Source organism: Nakaseomyces glabratus, chromosome J (genome assembly GCF_010111755.1).
Source record: "Nakaseomyces glabratus chromosome J, complete sequence".
Lineage (NCBI taxonomy): Eukaryota > Fungi > Ascomycota > Saccharomycetes > Saccharomycetales > Saccharomycetaceae > Nakaseomyces > Nakaseomyces glabratus.
The window spans coordinates 826468-843647 of NC_088960.1; the positions used below are offsets into that span (position 1 = coordinate 826468).

General features: G+C 35.5%; 8 protein-coding genes across 8 annotated transcripts; 5 read left to right on the forward strand and 3 right to left on the reverse strand.

Moving 5' to 3' along the window:
• Positions 1-252: 252 nt before the first annotated feature.
• On the forward strand, positions 253-477 carry ATX1 (copper metallochaperone ATX1; the record flags this gene model as incomplete). The annotated part of the gene is made up of 1 exon (XM_002999528.1): positions 253-477. One exon carries the CDS (start codon positions 253-255, stop codon positions 475-477), a length of 225 nt encoding a protein of 74 aa, XP_002999574.1.
• Positions 478-833: 356 nt separating this feature from the next.
• Positions 834-1322, forward strand: LTO1 (ribosome biosynthesis protein LTO1; the record flags this gene model as incomplete). The annotated part of the gene is made up of 1 exon (XM_448055.1): positions 834-1322. One exon carries the CDS (start codon positions 834-836, stop codon positions 1320-1322), a length of 489 nt encoding a protein of 162 aa, XP_448055.1.
• A 181-nt stretch (positions 1323-1503) lies between these two features.
• On the reverse strand, positions 1504-2922 carry ORC5 (origin recognition complex subunit 5; the record flags this gene model as incomplete). The annotated part of the gene is made up of 1 exon (XM_448056.1): positions 1504-2922. One exon carries the CDS (start codon positions 2920-2922, stop codon positions 1504-1506), a length of 1419 nt encoding a protein of 472 aa, XP_448056.1.
• A 335-nt stretch (positions 2923-3257) lies between these two features.
• On the reverse strand, positions 3258-9911 carry POL2 (DNA polymerase epsilon catalytic subunit; the record flags this gene model as incomplete). The annotated part of the gene is made up of 1 exon (XM_448057.1): positions 3258-9911. The coding sequence occupies one exon, from the start codon at positions 9909-9911 to the stop codon at positions 3258-3260; it is 6654 nt and encodes a 2217-aa protein (XP_448057.1).
• A 936-nt stretch (positions 9912-10847) lies between these two features.
• Positions 10848-11777, forward strand: YIF1 (protein transporter YIF1; the record flags this gene model as incomplete). The annotated part of the gene is made up of 1 exon (XM_448058.1): positions 10848-11777. One exon carries the CDS (start codon positions 10848-10850, stop codon positions 11775-11777), a length of 930 nt encoding a protein of 309 aa, XP_448058.1.
• A 1083-nt stretch (positions 11778-12860) lies between these two features.
• PDR17 (phosphatidylinositol transporter) lies at positions 12861-13904 on the forward strand (the record flags this gene model as incomplete). The annotated part of the gene is made up of 1 exon (XM_448059.1): positions 12861-13904. The coding sequence occupies one exon, from the start codon at positions 12861-12863 to the stop codon at positions 13902-13904; it is 1044 nt and encodes a 347-aa protein (XP_448059.1).
• Positions 13905-14344: 440 nt separating this feature from the next.
• On the reverse strand, positions 14345-15343 carry UFD1 (polyubiquitin-binding protein UFD1; the record flags this gene model as incomplete). Its single annotated transcript, XM_448060.1, has 1 exon — positions 14345-15343. The coding sequence occupies one exon, from the start codon at positions 15341-15343 to the stop codon at positions 14345-14347; it is 999 nt and encodes a 332-aa protein (XP_448060.1).
• An 803-nt stretch (positions 15344-16146) lies between these two features.
• On the forward strand, positions 16147-17172 carry IST1 (Ist1p; the record flags this gene model as incomplete). The annotated part of the gene is made up of 2 exons (XM_448061.1): positions 16147-16179; positions 16300-17172. 2 exons carry the CDS (start codon positions 16147-16149, stop codon positions 17170-17172), a joined length of 906 nt encoding a protein of 301 aa, XP_448061.1.
• Between the last annotated feature and the right edge of the window lie 8 nt (positions 17173-17180).

Below are 17180 nucleotides of genomic sequence, written 5' to 3' on the forward strand. Positions count from 1 at the left end.
ATATAAAAAAGGGTGTAGTTTTGACAGTTTTACTCATGTTGCAAGACCGGACTTTCGTTATCATCTGATAGTCATGGATTTTATGTTTGCTTCTCAGTACATATTACTATATTAATATATAACAAACGACAGAAGACTGTCTCATCTCATATTTATCTAAGTTTCATATTAAAATCTGTATTTTGCTCTCTTATTTGAGTCTACCACTATTTGAAAAAAAAATAAATCATAAAACTCATTTACTTTTAGAACATGAGCGAAAATCAAAACCATTACCAATTTGATGTCGTAATGACATGTTCCGGATGTTCTAGCGCTGTTGAACGTGTGCTGAAGAAACTTGAACCAGATGTCTCCCACATTGATATATCCTTACCACAACAAACTGTGGATGTATATACCACATTGCCATACGAAACCATCCTTGAAAAGATCAAAAAGACAGGTAAAGAGGTCAAATCTGGAACCACTCTTTAGATGAATTAATCTAAAATATCAAGTTGAAGATTGGTAAATGGAACATCAAATAATTACCGAAGGTTGACTATCATTGTTCTATCCCAATCGATAATTTGAGATAGCATCGGCAAAACACTAGGGCTTTTTCTGAGTTAGATGTCACTTGAAAAATTGCAAAAAATCCAAAAATGTTACGATGCTTTTATGCGATGAGCTAATTGATTTGTCAGGAACCCAATATAAAGCTATCCATTTGAATCAGTAAGTATTTTGTAACTTTAATAAATATTCCTTTGTAAGAAACACCATCAACTCTCGTTCAGTTCCAAATTCATTATTTATTACTTCATCATTAAATTATTCAGCTGATAATCATGAATACTGATGAATTACTATTCTTAGAGGAACAGTTCTATCAAGAAGGTTATGAAGAAGGCAGAAATGAAAACTTGAAGAACAATTTAATAGAAGGTAAAGAGTTTGGGTTACAAGTTGGATTTCAAAGATTTGTGTTACTAGGTCAAATGGTTGGGATGTGTGATGTCCTTGATTCTTTACAGTTGAAGAATAATTCGTTATTTAAGAACATCGCAAATGTCAGAGAGCTGATCAGCTCTATCGAGCTTAACAACAAAGAGGAGAATGTTGAAAGTTTAGAAAAGACTCTAGTGAAATTAAAGAATAAATTTAGATTGATTTTACTTTCATTCCAGAGGGAATTTAAACACAACGATCGCAAGCCTATCAATTTTGATAATTTTGAAGACTTGTCAAGAGCAATTGCAGGAGAAATCAAAGGGTTTGTTGAGGATGAAGATGCTACAGACGCTAAGACGACTCAAGACCAGGCACAGGCTTGGTAGATTTATTTATTATCGATATTCATTCTAGGGAACCGGATTTCTAAACTTTCTTAAATGGCGAGTCCATTTATGAATCTTCAGAATCCACCCAATATCGCGGATCTTCATATCGAATATTATAAAATAAAACGAAATGGACATATTTATTATTATATGGAACTGTGCTATATGTTCTGATAATTTAATCATGGACACCACTGAAATATTCCGATATATCAAAACTTACAGAACTTGCAATTTCAGAAATGATTTCCCAAGGTATATTTACTCTCCATTTTATTTTATTTCCCAAAACGTCAAGATTTTTTGAACTACTGCAAGTTATTAGTTTCAAGGAAAATAACTCAGCTAAATTCTGGAATACCTCAACATTAGATTTCATGAGATCATCAACTTTTAAGGCTGCTAATGAACCCTTAGGAACTTCTATTTCGAGGGGGTATATTGACTGGAATATGGCCAGTAACCTCTCGATGTAAAAAAAAGACGGTTGTAGATATCTTGGATTTTGTTCCTTCTTCTTGCGTTTGCTATTCGCAGCCTTGCTTCCTCGCTTTGAAAATATTCCTATATCAAATTTAGTTTCAATGTAGGAACAAAAATATGCTGCAATAAGAAGATATTTTGATATGTTGGATAGCTCATATGTTTGTGTCATTGCAGTATCTGAGTAATCCTCATAGGTGTCGTTAAAGTCATTTTTTAGACTATCATCAGTTGTTATGAATAATCTAACATTGGCACGATAGAGTGCCAATGGATCTAGAATATTATTCTTATCGAGATTTTTCAAATATAGTGGCCATTTAAAGTCTATCAAATCATTTAGTGCGTATATGTCATTCCCTGTATAAGAGTGAAAAGCTTGAACAATTAATTGTATAAAATTAACCGCCACCTTTTCTAAAGATTCGTTAGTATATTCACATTCATCTAAAAGCTCTAATTGCATGACAAGGAACGAACTTCCAACTAGTTCTTGTGCTCTAGTCAGAATTAAAATTTTTATTATTTCATCTAAGTTATACCTAGGAAAAACAACCATAGGAATTGCATTGCTGCTATATCTATTAACAAAATTCAAATCTCGTACGGTGTAGATGGATTTCATAACAATTGCATTGTCATTAGGAAGAAGTTCATGAAGTTTAAGTAATTTGTACAATATTTGGGAGTCTAAATCTTGTAAACTATCAAATCCATCATAGACAATATATAACGGTATCTTTTCTGGTAGTTCCTTGTAATGACTGAACAGCTTTATTAAATATTTCACCAAAAAGGAAGGTTCCTCTACAGCCATTGGATCGTATTCTTTATCCTGAAGTCCAGGATATTTTTGCATCAGTCTTTGTTGCGTAGACCTAGCTATCGCTTGAAATAGAGGCTTCCAGGATACAACTTCAATTGGATCCAGCCATACATTAATAATATCTGGCTTCAACTCAAAAACTTTCCTCAAGGTTAGTGTCTTACCAGTCCCGCTATATCCTTGTAGGATTAAATTCGGGGTTGTTAATGTTGAATCCACATCAATCAAGGAATCAAGCAATTCCAATTGATAATCCCTAAACAAAACTACCAAGTTAGACTTACTCATTGAATTCCATACAGTATTACACTTTCTTATTTTAGTTGACCAAGCTTAGTTTAATCGTGAATCAACCTCTTGTTGGTGTTTCCTGTAATATACCTACTCATCGCAGAACATTTTTTTTAGCAGTTTGTTTCGCGAAGTCCATAATTTTTCATTTAATAAAGACTGGTTAATCATATACCAAAAAATAGTATATAAATAATAAACATTAAAATATATGCTGAATGCACTCTATGAGTATTTGTTATATAGATGCTGTTTATATTATTTTCATTATTGATTTTTTTTGTCTAATATTAAGTTAGAAAAGTAAAAGTTGCGGTCTCGACAATGTTCCATCAATATAGCGACTCTAAAGCATTTTTCACAAGACTGTAGTTATAAAACTCTGCGACTTGTTTGTAAATTTTAACAATGTTGCTTAGTTTTTCTGGTTTAGTCGTACATACCCAATTACCTGAGCAGTTACAATTGGTGCTCATCAAATCGCGTTTTACTGTATGACACTTTTCACACCTTAAATCCTGAGTGATATATGTCTGATATTCAATGGCTAAGTTCTGAATCATATGCTCTTGCAATAAAGAATCATTAATACTCTTATCACATCTAGGGCATTGAAATTTACCGTCAAGTCCATCACGACATAGATCCAGGTCAGACACATAGGAGCAATACTCACACAATATACCATTGATTACCAAAGAATCGGACGGGTTTTGGAATTCAGCCTCTTTTGCAAACTCTCGGATCTCTAAAAATTTCAAAACTTCTTTTCTTAGTTGCCTAACCTCTAATGTAGTACTCTTTGATAACAATAGTATTTGGAATAAACTCTTTATAAATTCCAGAAGAGGATCATCCATTTTTATATGGGAGCCAGGAAGAATAGGAAATGCATAGTCTTCTGAAAATCCGGGATCCAAAATAAATTCACGCTGGTTGCGGAATAGTTTGTTGACTCTTTGAAGTAAAGGTTTACCAATTTCCTTTGAAAACGATGATAGTGGAGAAATATCTTCTGTATCTGATTGAGGTGTCAAACCAGTCACTATTTGAGTTGCCCTTTGAGTTCCATATGATGATTCTAAAAATGCTCTTTTAGTTTTCACCATACTATCCAAAATAATCATGGCCCAATCTTCAAATTCTGATTGATAGATTCTAGGTAAGTAATACTTGATTTGCCAATTAGAATAAGCCGTATAATCTTGCTTTTCACGTTCCTCTATTTGGGAACATGACAAGCCACTAAAGTTATATTTATCCATCCATATAAGTAGGTCCCAGTAGCGTTCAATGTTTAGATCAAGATAGGTAAACATTGGATTAGATCTGATGGATTTGATCATGTAGTGGCTATAGGCATAACAAGTTTCTGGTGATATTTTGTTGGTCTTAATTAATAGCCGGTTCCTATCGGCAGACACTATAAATGAGCCAAGCTCATTAAACTCATTCATCAATTGAAAGAGTGACTTTTTTGTCAAGTTATGAATGTGATATCTTAACGAACCATCGAACAGTTTTGAATCAGTGCTGTAAACCCAGCTTACCAAAGAATTGACTAATAAATCTGCAGTGATATTTTTTTCAAGTGCTCTATCCCACCATTCTTTCAGCAACGACTTCAAGACCGCCAGGGCATCATGGGAAAATGAGTCTTGGACAATTCCTTGATTATTTCCAACTGGCTTATCCGAAACGTCTACAGTATTCATGTCTACCAAATCGCTACCTTCGGCCTCATTTATGAGTGTGGAGCATAAAATCGTATTAACGACTAAATTCTCAATTGACACTTCAAGAACAACATTATCATAAACATCTGGCACATTGATGTTGGGAAAATCAAGATCATTCATGATCCAGGAGGTATTTTGATCAAAATCATTTTCCATACCACCGTGATCAGGTAATGGTGATTGCTCATTCCACCACAATATGATATTATCCAATTTCAGTCTTCTCGCATAAATGACATCAATAACAAAGTCCATCTTTTCTAAGTTTATGTTACATATTGGAACATTGCTATGTTGTGACAGTGAAACCAAATGAGAGACCCAATAACTTGTGGAGATAATATAAGAGCACAGTTTATTGATCATCACATTTTGCCAATTTAATTGTGGTAATGCTAAAATATTCATAGACAATTCAATAATAGGGATTTGAGTGGAGTATCTAATATTCTTCTTGATTAAACTGGGGAAAGGACTTTGCATCAAAAGGAGAACCTGTTGTCCCTTCTGTTCCTTTATCATAGCAAATTCTTGATTAATTGCTTTGAATAATTTCTTTTTGTCAGTGTAATGATTGCTATTCATATCCACATTATCAGATAAGTTGATATACTTGTTAAATTTGGTAATTCTATCCTTCCTCTTATGGTATTGCTCCTTAAAAATACCAATAATAGTACTTTCTAGTAACTCTTGTGCGTTATTTGACGGCTTCTTTACAAATATGCTTAGTTTATTCTCCCACGACCTGAAAATTACAAAGAATTCATAGTCAATATTAGTATCGATATGCAATAAATAACACACATTCAAGTCAAAATGTGATAAATATCTGTCATTTCCAACACTTGTGAGATCCTTCAAATGAAAACCATCTTGTAAACTCTTACCTAGGCTACCAACCTTTTTAGATTTGAATGAGATTGTTGTCCCTAAATCCATTAACGCTTTCTGGGCAGGACTAATATGTGATTCATAAATACCCAAAACACTCTCATCATTCAAAACACTACCGCTATCCTCTAATTCATCTAGATATACTTGTTCCGATAGAGTTAGTTTAAACAGCGGACTGGCTGAATCGTTGTTTATACGTGCGTCGTTTGGCAAAATCGCATTAGATCTCTCAACTTCACAATTTTTAATTTTTTTTAGAGGAACGGAGTCAGTTTTGAAGTTAATATAAAGTGTTCTAGGAACATATATCTTTAAAACTTGAACTTTGCCATTAATAATCACATAAGCATCAACTGCACCTGCTTCATAATTGTCTCTATACTGCAAAACCTCCCAAGACCCATTAGCAAACATTTCCGCCTGCTTCCTAATCATGCTACCCAAAACTGATCTTGAATTTGTTTCACCTGATTTACCGAATAGTTGAGTTCTCCGAATACGATCTCTGCGTTGGATTTTCCATTTTATTTTCTGGTAGCTCAACCATGAGACATAATCTTCCTCCATAGATGGCATTGTTGCAGGAAGCACTAAAGATTCCTCGTCATTCTTTTGGACATCACGATTCCTTTTGTTTTTATTTCTAGAAGTAACTTTAGCCAATTTAATTCTTTTTATGTCGTCATCCTCATGAAATAATTCCTCAATATCTTTTATCCTCCTGTTTTGTGGCTCCTGCGAACTTTTGCTCAAAAATCTTTCCAGTTTTGACTGCTTAAACTTATCTTCTTTCACAGCAATCCTTCTTTTCAACCAATCTGGATGCTCGACCCTTGGTACAGGATTGGGAACATTTTGTAAAGCGGCAGGTATCGTAATGATTTTTTGAATCACAGACGCTAATCTTTCTCTATAATACCCCCAATCTAAAATTGTACGAATATCAAAATTATCTAATGAATGATCCATGGTCCATCTTCTTAAAAATGATCTTTTCACATTAATATCTGATGAAAATATAGCCACAGGAATAGCTCTTTCCGTAACCGGTGCACCATGGGGCTTTGAGCTAATGATGTACTTACATTGTAAACCCTTATCCTTTACCATATCTTCACCCAAAAATTCACCCAATCTCTTAGCAGTAGTGATGGATGTAGATTTCTGACCTTCATATTCCTTGAGTGATTTTGACATGCTTCTGTTTTCACAAATCAAAGAAACTAAATCCTCATCCTCCAACATTGAACCCTTATTATCAAGAATGTCTAACCATCTATTCGAAACAGCTGCAACTGATGCATAGCATTCTTCCAAGGTTTTACCATCCAAGAAAACTTTGAAAATATCACTTTGGAAATTTTTGATCAACTGCAATTCACCACGTCTCTTCAGTTCAAAACCTTTAAGTTCAGCCAATGAACCATCCTCATTAAAAACAGCATATCTTTTTTTAATACCTTTACCTTCTTCCTTCGAAGTTGGCAGAATCATAGCTTTATAAGGACCATCAACTTCAAAAAAGATGGTATTTTCGCTATGAGTTTCATATTTATGTTTTACTGGATCTACTAATTCTTGATATTGATGGTTGGTAAACTTTTGATGAACCCTGTAATTTAACATAGAGCATGGATAAGACACAAATAATTTCTTGCCATTTTCAAGTTTCAGGAAAAAGTTTTCAGGAAATGATTTTGGTAAGATACACCAAATACCATCGGTATCTAACTCTAAGGGTCTACCCACACGCTCAACAAGCGCTCTAGCCATCTGAATAATAGTTGCACCCGTTAAACATGTAATACCAGCCATTTCCATCGAATACCAACGCGAACCCTTTCTCATGACATAACCGTAAAACGAGTTCAAAATAACTTTATGAGCTAATTGAAGGGAGTCATATAAAACAACCATTTTATTAGCTTCATCCTTCCCATGTTTATCATTTCTATCAATACTGGACATTTTCCCTTTCCATTTCTTTGCTAAACCTTTGAACTCATAACGTCTGTCACGGAACGATTTCACTGTATTAACATAAAATGGGTTTTCTCTTTGACAAACAATAGCTTCTCTTTCAACAATTTCTGATACTTTTATTCTATGGTAGACTTTTTTGGAATATTCTGTTAGACGTTTTTTAATATGTGCCACTTGTTCTGAATAACTAAGTTCATCAAAGGTTAAGTATGGCTTTTTGGAGAACTTATTTTTATTAGGAAATGTTTCATTTTGGAGAGCTCTTTTAATCATATTGTATTCATCAGATTTAGCAGGATAAAATTCACCTCTCCATGCCCATTTTAGCCGCCGAGCACAACTTTTACCTGGCCTGTTGAAATCACAACTAGCACAATCCTTTTCAGTTTTTATACTATCGGGTTGTAATCTATTTGTGGTCATAATGTTAGGATACATCGATGCAACATCAACATGGTAAATAAGCGGTTTTTCATGTCGCTTATTATTTTCTTTTAGTTCCAAGAGCTGTTCCTTTATTTGCTCCTTTATTTCTTCGAAATTTGTGACATCTTCCATCTTGGCTTTATTTTCTACTTCAACGGCAAATTTCAATGCATGAGGTAGATCTTCTATTAGCTCATCTATGGCTGATGTGTCAATCTTGAATTCTGTTGCCAGATCACTTCTAAATACACCGGCCTCTAAAGACTCCACATGGCCACCAACATATGTTTCTGATTCCAGCAAGTGTCCATCGTAAAATCTTTCTAGCGGATCAGTATGCTTGTTTGGTAATAATATGTTACCTTGATAGGCTTGGACCATTAATAACATTTCACAAAGAGTACCTGTACCCTTTCTTAAAACTTCGTCTGGATTTAATGGAATAATTGTACATAGAGAAAAGATGAATGGATGCACATACTTCATATACAGGTAGTATGTTGCAACCGCATCAGAAACCGAATATTCTGATAATTGTTGTGGTCTTTCGTAAGCATATGGGGTCATTAATTCTGGATCAAGTTCAATAGGATTGTAACCAAGTTTTGCTTGAGTCACAGCCTTCAAACCTTGAGATCCTTGAGGTAAATACGAATCACGCTTTACCCAACGGAAACAATCCATATGAACACAATAAGATGACTTATATTCTCCTTCTGAATCTGGAGCAAAACCAATTTCTTCAAACATATCTAGACCTCTAACAGATGCTCTTTTCTCTATAAAAGGCCAATCAAAGAAGTCACCGTTGAATGTTGATATCACGGTTGGTCTTACATCTCTTATATGCTCAAAAAATCTTTGCAAAACTGCAAGTTCGTCCACTTCATTAAAAATAGTAACATGTCCCTGTAGTTCGGGTTTTGGTGTATACTCAAAATCTTCAATGTCCTCAGATATAATTTCTCTGTTAGTGATTAGAAAACCATCTCCGTCAATCATATATGATATCATCATGACTTGGTCTACTGAAGCTTCAGGAAATTTTAGTGGCGCTTTAGTTGTTTCGATATCAAATGCCAATACAACTGGGTCAGCAAATGCAACTTTATCTGGCCAAACAAAAAAACCCTCGTGAGTAACCTTGTACCATTTTCCCACCCTTATGTCTTTGTCTATCGATACTCTTACATGGTATGGTACGTCATATTCTCTAATATCTTCAATGTATTGTTTGGCATCTTTTTTATCTTGAACGCTGGAGGATGCAAATCGATTCACATTGGAACTGAGCATACCATTTCCATTAGAAATATTGCTGTGCTTGAACACGTTCCTTTGTTGTTTATTGCTCTCATTCTCAGCCAATATTGGTCTCAGTAATTTTCTTGCTTCGAATAACTGGTTAGAGTTTACAAATGACAATTTGATGAGTGATTTCTGTAGACCAAGTAAATGGTTATCGAGTTTTAAGTCTTCCTTCTTCAAAGTTGAGATATCTTTCAGACAAGTTTCCAAGTACTTTTTTAAAAACTCTTCCACATCATTGAGCCTTGCATCATCAGTAACTGTTACAAAGAAGTAAGGGTCATATGTTATCGATGACTTGAAACTACCACCTTCTTCATCCAGAAAGTAAAAGTCTACACCGGCAATACCTGCAGCGCTAGGGTTGTAATCTGAACCACCACCGGATGCAATCTCCTCTGATATTAACGTTGGGTGCATATTTACCAGCCACCCTGTCCTACCCGGTACTTGATCAAGCCTGTCTGGATCTACCCTGCCGTTATATTGCGGCGGCACATACCTCTCAAATCCCATCATTGCATCAATGTCATCAACTTTTGCAGCTTGTAATAACTGCTGAGCAGTCACAGCATAACCATTGGAAAGACTTCCTGCCTGGCCATTACCTCTCTTAAACCTCGCCGTACTCATCACACAAAGCTATATAATATCACGACCTTTGTATCTTCCCTCGGGAAATGTATTTATATTGGAACCTCTATTTGCAATGGGAGGTGTGCAGTTCTAATGGGCTTGAAATTCTATAACCGCCCAACAAACCTTCAGAGCAGCAAATCCAACCGGGTGAGGAAGTGAAAAATTTATGTTAATGCCGAACCAGCTCACCAATACGCTTACCGTAGAGCTCACTGATATTCAATTACTTTACCCAAAACAGCCTAGTTTGCACAGAAACTAGTACGTTCAACCTTGCCTAAGATGTAGAGACGCGTAAAATTAACTTTGTTCTAACGTATTCGCATGAAAAAAAAAATATTCAGAAAAAGATCTTCACGCGTTTGTCATTGTGTACTAGAGATTATCAATATGATCACACACTACATACGGAGCTGCTTCTGATGTTTACTGTTTACCCAGCTTTCATCCTTTTTGTCAGTATTTTTTGTCACTTTGCTGCTGTTCTACAAACATAACGGTGGCTGTGTCTCTTTGTCTCTTAGTCTCTGATTGTTTGGGCTAACTGTCATTCACTCTAGCTCTCCTTCAGTACAGAAGTGGCCTTTCTTTTTGGTCAGAACCCAACCGTTTTCCCTTTCCCGAAGCTTGTTTTCCTCACCTCTCCCTCACTCAAGGAATTTCTCTAAATTTACTGCAGAATAGTAGAACGAGAAAACCCAAGCTAATAAAGCTAGGATCAGACCGGTTTATAGTATAAAGACTTAAAAATCTCTGTGGTACAAATACAGTTTAATTTTGGTAGTTCTGTATACGGAATCCTGATATATAATAATAAGGCGAAATTTAACTAGGGATTGTGTTTTACTTTTATTTGCCATCATAAGGGATTAAAGGTAGTTATTTTCCTCAAACACTACTAACTGCAATAAAATCAGCAATATTTAAACCATGTCATATAATCCATACTCTTTTCAAGGAGAAGCTACCGCGAATGACAGGTTCCGCCATGGTTCGCAACCCTCAATGGAACAAGGCCAACCACTATTTGGTGCGCAACAGGCTTCTCAGCAGCAAATGCCACCTCAACAACAGCAACAGCAACAACAACCAGGTTTCAATTTCCAGAATCCTACTCAATCAATGGCATTTCAATTAGGTCAATCCGCTTTTTCTAATTTCATTGGTGAACAGAATTTCAGTCAGTTCCAAGAGACAGTGTCTAAGGCAACTAGTGCAAACGGTTCCCTGTCTCTTTACTTCCAGGTCACAACAAATTATGTCATAAATAAGCTGAGGGTAATTTTGATACCTTTCACAAATAAGAACTGGCAGAGAATTCCAGAGGCACAGCAGGGAAGTAATGGCGCGTTGTCGTTCATGCCACCAAAGGATGATATCAATTCCCCAGATATGTACATCCCAATCATGGGTCTAGTCACATATATCCTGATATGGAATACCCAACAAGGTCTAAAGGGCTCTTTCAACCCAGAAAACTTATACTATAAACTATCTTCTACCGTGGCGTTTGTTCTCCTGGACTTGGTGATCTTGAAACTAGGTCTGTACTTATTAGTCTCTACCAACTCACGTACCACCAATATTGTTGAACTGATCTGTTTCGTTGGATATAAGTTTGTGCCCCTGATCCTAGCTCTGTTCCTCCCAAGCAGTCCTATATACTTAAAGATGATTGTCCAGGTGTACCTATTCATTGCCTTTGGCGTTTTCTTGCTGAGATCAGTGAAATTCAATTTATTCACAAATACAAATAGCGATATGGTCACCTTCAACAAAGCTACAGTACGTAAGTGCAATTACTTCCTGTTTGTGTATGGTTTCATTTGGCAAAGTATTCTAATGTGGCTAATGGGTTAACCTTGAGGGACAGATACAGACCATCAAGCACACTAGAAACAAATACACATATATATAAACTCTACACTAAGACTTTGTATATCAACTTGTAATAGAAACAACTTTCAGTATTGAAACTTTTCGACATAACAACGATATTCTATGGTGGCTTTCTTCACGCATAGAATATATACACCTGTAGACAACAAAATCACAGTAGTTATTGGCCAACCAAAAATAACACCACTATCACATAATCAGATTTATTGTACCGCTACCTATGTTATTACACTTACTACATTGGCAGCTCTAATAAACTTATCCACCCCCCACCTCAAATCAGTTTACAAAGTTCTTCCATGCATCCATTGTTTAAAAAAATTCACTAAAACTCCGCAGTAGTCCATTGGAAAAAGAAAGAATCTTCGGGGGAGAAGGGGAGCGTTTCTATAAAAATTCGCTGTTTCTTTAGGCGCACGCGTACTTGATGTGCACAAAGATTAAGTGAAATAGTAGATCATACAACATTTAAACTTATGAGGTTATACTGTGTCTAGATCTAGAAGTACAGATATCAAAATATGCAAGATCGGATCTGTGTTATGTAATAATAACTAATTTAAACGCGGAACGAAGTGCAGTTTTTCATGTGCAGTCACTATTCATATAATATCAAAAGGTGTCTCACTGGCCTATAAATTTTTTTTCAAATAAGTTTGGTCAGAATTTCCCTTCATTTATAGAAGTAATAGAAAAAATATAATGGTAAAAACAAGAAGACTAAGCTGTGGAAGAAATCATTCACTTTATAGATTTGAGTGGTTTTTTTTTCTTGTTGAATTTTTCATGTCAAAACTCTCAGGGTCCTCACTAATTTTCCATTTTGAGTGACTTTTTTTTACATTCCCGGCTCCATATGGGTGTCACATCGTGTTTCCGACATCTCTTGAGTTTTGCATGATGAATTATATTCTTTCAAACTCTAATGGATTTTCATAATATATATAATATTTGCATTATAAAATTTTTTGATTAACGCTTAAATATCAGAGTCCATATTAGGATACACAGTTACCGCAGATCAAATATAGAGCCTTAAAAAAAATGGGTATTTTCTCAAGGAAGAAGAAGGAAGCTACCCCGGTTAATAGGGGCGATCTAATCCCATGTGAAACTATGATCGAAGCGCCACCTAAGGGCTCTCCACCACCAAAAAAACCTGCTGATCTTGATGCTGAACAGACAAAGAAACTGGCACAAATGCTAGAACACTTTAATAAGCCAGACCTTGTTCTACCTGTGTCATCTACTGATGACACAGGCAAGACCAGACCTATAAGCTCTTGGGAGAAGTTCTTCTTGACCCGTGATTGTTTCTTAAGATATCTAAGAGCTCAAAAATGGGATGTCCCTAAAGCTATCAAAATGCTAACAGAGACACTTGTTTGGAGACGTGAAGTCGGGATCACACATGGAGAAGAAGATGAGCACCCATTGAAACCCGAAGATATTGCTGTTGAGAATGAAACAGGTAAGGAAATTCTTCTAGGTTTTGATTACGATCGCAGACCATTGTTTTATATGAAGAATGGTCGACAAAATACTGAATCCTCTTTCAGGCAAGTACAACAGATGCTCTTCATGATGGAATGTGCCACCACATTAACCCCACAAGGTGTTGAGAAGATGTGTGTCTTAGTTGATTTCAAACATTATAAAGAACCTGGTATCATTACTGATAAGGCTCCACCAATTTCAATTGCAAAAATGTGTCTACATATTATGCAAAATCATTATCCAGAAAGACTTGGAAAATGTATTCTGATTAACATACCATGGTTTATCTGGGCTTTCCTAAAAATGATGTACAATTTCCTTGATCCAGCAACCAAAGAAAAAGTAATTTTCGATGAACCATTTACAAATCATATTGATCCAAGTCAACTTGAAGCTACGTATGATGGTAGACTTGATTTTAAGTATAATCATGCTGTCTATTGGCCTGATATGAATGCCAAAATTGAAGCTATTCGTAACAAGCAGTATGAACGTTTTCAAAAATTTGGTGCCGTTATGGGGCTCAGTGAGTGGGATCTAAAAGGTGACCATGATGAACTTGTGTACCCTGTAGATTCAATTAAAGCTTAATGTTATGAACATTTAATTTTATCTACTACACTTGAAATGTCTTTGTCTTACCTCTAATAATTTTTACGATGTTACGAATATTAATTAAATATTCAAGATTTTCAATTTATTGACTATTTCTCATGGATATATAGATTAATTTTTAATATGTTTCTGCAATATTTGTTAACCCAAACACGAGTTCATAAAAGACATGACTACATAATTACCGTTGATCATTGCGAACTATCTGTGCTACGATTATCAATATTACATTTGATCTTTTAATTCCTATAGCAATTGGGTTTAACATTTTTAGATATGAGCAGCACAAAAAGGATTACTTGAGGGTATATTGATTTTATATCATGTCAAAGTCAGTTTTAGAACTTCTCTATAAACAACTAATACTTAATATGAAAGTTGATGCTTATTAATGTTTGTCCTTATGTGATCATGCCTCATTTCTTTGACTTCTTACTCTTTCTTAATGATTGCCCTTCCCCAATAAACACCTTCTTGTCATTCTCTTCTTCGTCGGCATTTTCATCCTTAGGTAGTACTAATGGAAAACCAAAGAAAAGTTGGCCTTCAGGTAAATCAAGTCTCGCTGGCTCACTATCGAGTGATATCTTGATCTCGCTTATATCCTGTTTTCCTTTACTAGTTTTGTTAGGCTTTCCGGATATCTTTTGCCCTTCACCTGCAAAACGAATAGTCTCTGAATCTGTGGAATTCAAGATATTAGAGTAATTTATTCTGGTAGCCATACTTCCTTGACTATGTTTAACAGGATCTATGGCTGCTGATTTTCTCTTCGCATCCTGTTCTGCCTTCAGCGCCTTATAATCAGGTTCTACATATCCCACTGGTGGGGCAAAATCAGTTACTAAATCAGTCTCTATAACACATATACTTTTGGCTGCAGATTCCGGTTTAACCTCCAAGACCTTTATTCTATAAGTTTTGTTGTTATAACTAATTTCGATAATATCATCAATCGTTAATGTTGAAAAGTTCCGTAACACGTTCTCCAGGACAGCCTTGGGGTCAGTTATATCTAAGAAGTCTGTAGATTGAGGCTCAATCTTCACAAACTGTCCTAAAGGAACATCAGTGGAGTTAATCTTCATAAGTGAGCCTGGCTGTGCATTTAAGGTCTCCATCATCCATTGCGGTAAATAAACTCTTCCTTCCTCAGCAATAAATTCTAGAACACCACCGTGTGTTACTTTACCACTTTCATTACTCGTAAGCCTGAATAGCATGGGGTATCTAATGTTCAGCATTGATAGCCTATTTAGGGCGCTAGGTGGCAAGAATATCTTGCCACCAAAATTGGCATCATCTTTCCTTATTCTATCATTCATCATAGCAATAGGGTAGCATCTGAAAAAATCCTCAAATTCCTGAGGAATAGGAACAGAGCCAGTATTACCGAAACCAAAGCCTGAAAACATCTCTGAATCTAGTTTGTACCTCTACTCAACTTGGATTAATAGCAGCAGGAGTTGATTATGTCCAAACAAAGTGTGTCTCAACCTCAGTTAAACTTAATTTTATACTTTAAATTTAAGAATTGGGTAGAAGGTCACAGTAAAGGAATAGATACAACTACTTGATACTGGGTTCCCAATGTCAAAGCAAGCAATATGATCAATAAAAGCTGTAGCCCTCGATGGGCTTTTGGCCCTTTATTTTAGAAAAAGTGGTAGAGCGAGCCTTTGAAATTTGTACGTGATGATGTGGTATAATGCAATATATTGTCTTGTAACTAGCAAATGTTAAGAACGATTAGCCTACTTGTAATTGAATAACGTGAACCTTTTGGTTTTTCTTCTGAAAATATTTATATTGCAATACACTTCATGTATATAACTGAATAAGATAGTTTCTGTCATGTCTATGTATGGTGGGAGAGTCACTTATGCCTTGTAAAGAATATTACTAACGCAATTAGTGTCAAACCTACATTGGTATAATTGATATTTAAATTGAAAGTTATACTGGCAGCTGATGGCTTATTACTCACAGCTATCATGGTTCTTTATGGATTGTATATGTCATTCGATTATGGTAGTTCTTCATAATCACTTGTATCCTAGTCATCGTTGTGCACAACGATATCCGCTTCTGAAGGACTGCCTTGGTTAAAAGGGTTTTGAACCTTTATCGATACATTGAAAGTGGAATGTCTTTCTATCACTTAATTACTATTATTTGTAATGCAGTGGCAGTACATATCGCAACATAACAAGAGACAATGTCTAAAGCTATGCAACAAGCACCATATAATGTATGTTTGACTAATTTATCTATTGCCCCTTATCCGAAGCACCTTTACTAACAGCCCTGGTTTACAAACAAAAATATTATAATATTTTTAATTTGCTTTATAAGTAAACTGTCGTTTTAGATAAGATTAAAGACATGTCTGAAGATGTGTATTCAAAGGCTCCGGTATGCCCAGGATAAGCAGCAGGCACTTGCGAAGCAAGGGAGAAGAGAAGTTGCTCAATTGTTGGGAAACTCAAAAGAGCAGAAAGCTAGATATAGAGCTGAGAGTTTGATTCACGACGACTTACATATTGAATTACTGGAGCTGCTGGAGTTGTACTGTGAATTACTACATGCTCGAGTAAACATTTTGAGTAATATTGAAAATGAGGTCAGTTTAATCGAAAGTCACACAGATGATGGGATAAATGAGGCCGTAAGGGCTTTAGTGTATTGTACTTTAGCGGCTCCAGAAGTTAGGGAGTTGACTCAATTAAGAGACTTGCTTATTTTAAAGTTCGGACATGAATTTGCTAAAGTTATTATTGATGAGAAAGTTGGAGTACCTCCAAAAGTATTGAAAAAATGTGATATTAATCTACCAAATCAAGACCTAGTGGATCTTTATTTAAAGGAAATTGCTAGGACATATGATGTACCATTTTCTTTGCTAACAGACTCAGAAGATAGTAGCTCTGGTAGTGACTCAGAAAATGAATCGGACGGAGGAAATTTTAAGGTAGAAGAAGAAAACAAGAAAGGGGAGACGGATAAAGATGGAAAACCTATTCTAGCTGTTAATAATGGCGAAGAGTTCACTGGAGATTCAGAACATCCGATTAAGATAAGAAAACCTAGAAAAAATAGTGACACCTTAAAATCAGAACTCAAGATTCCCAAGGATGTTAAGAAGAGTGTTGAAGTTAAACATAGCAAGCCTAAATCCATTGCTAAGAAGAAGGATGATGAATTAGAGGCTTTGAAAAAGAGATTTGATGCCTTAAGAAGATGAATGGCGCA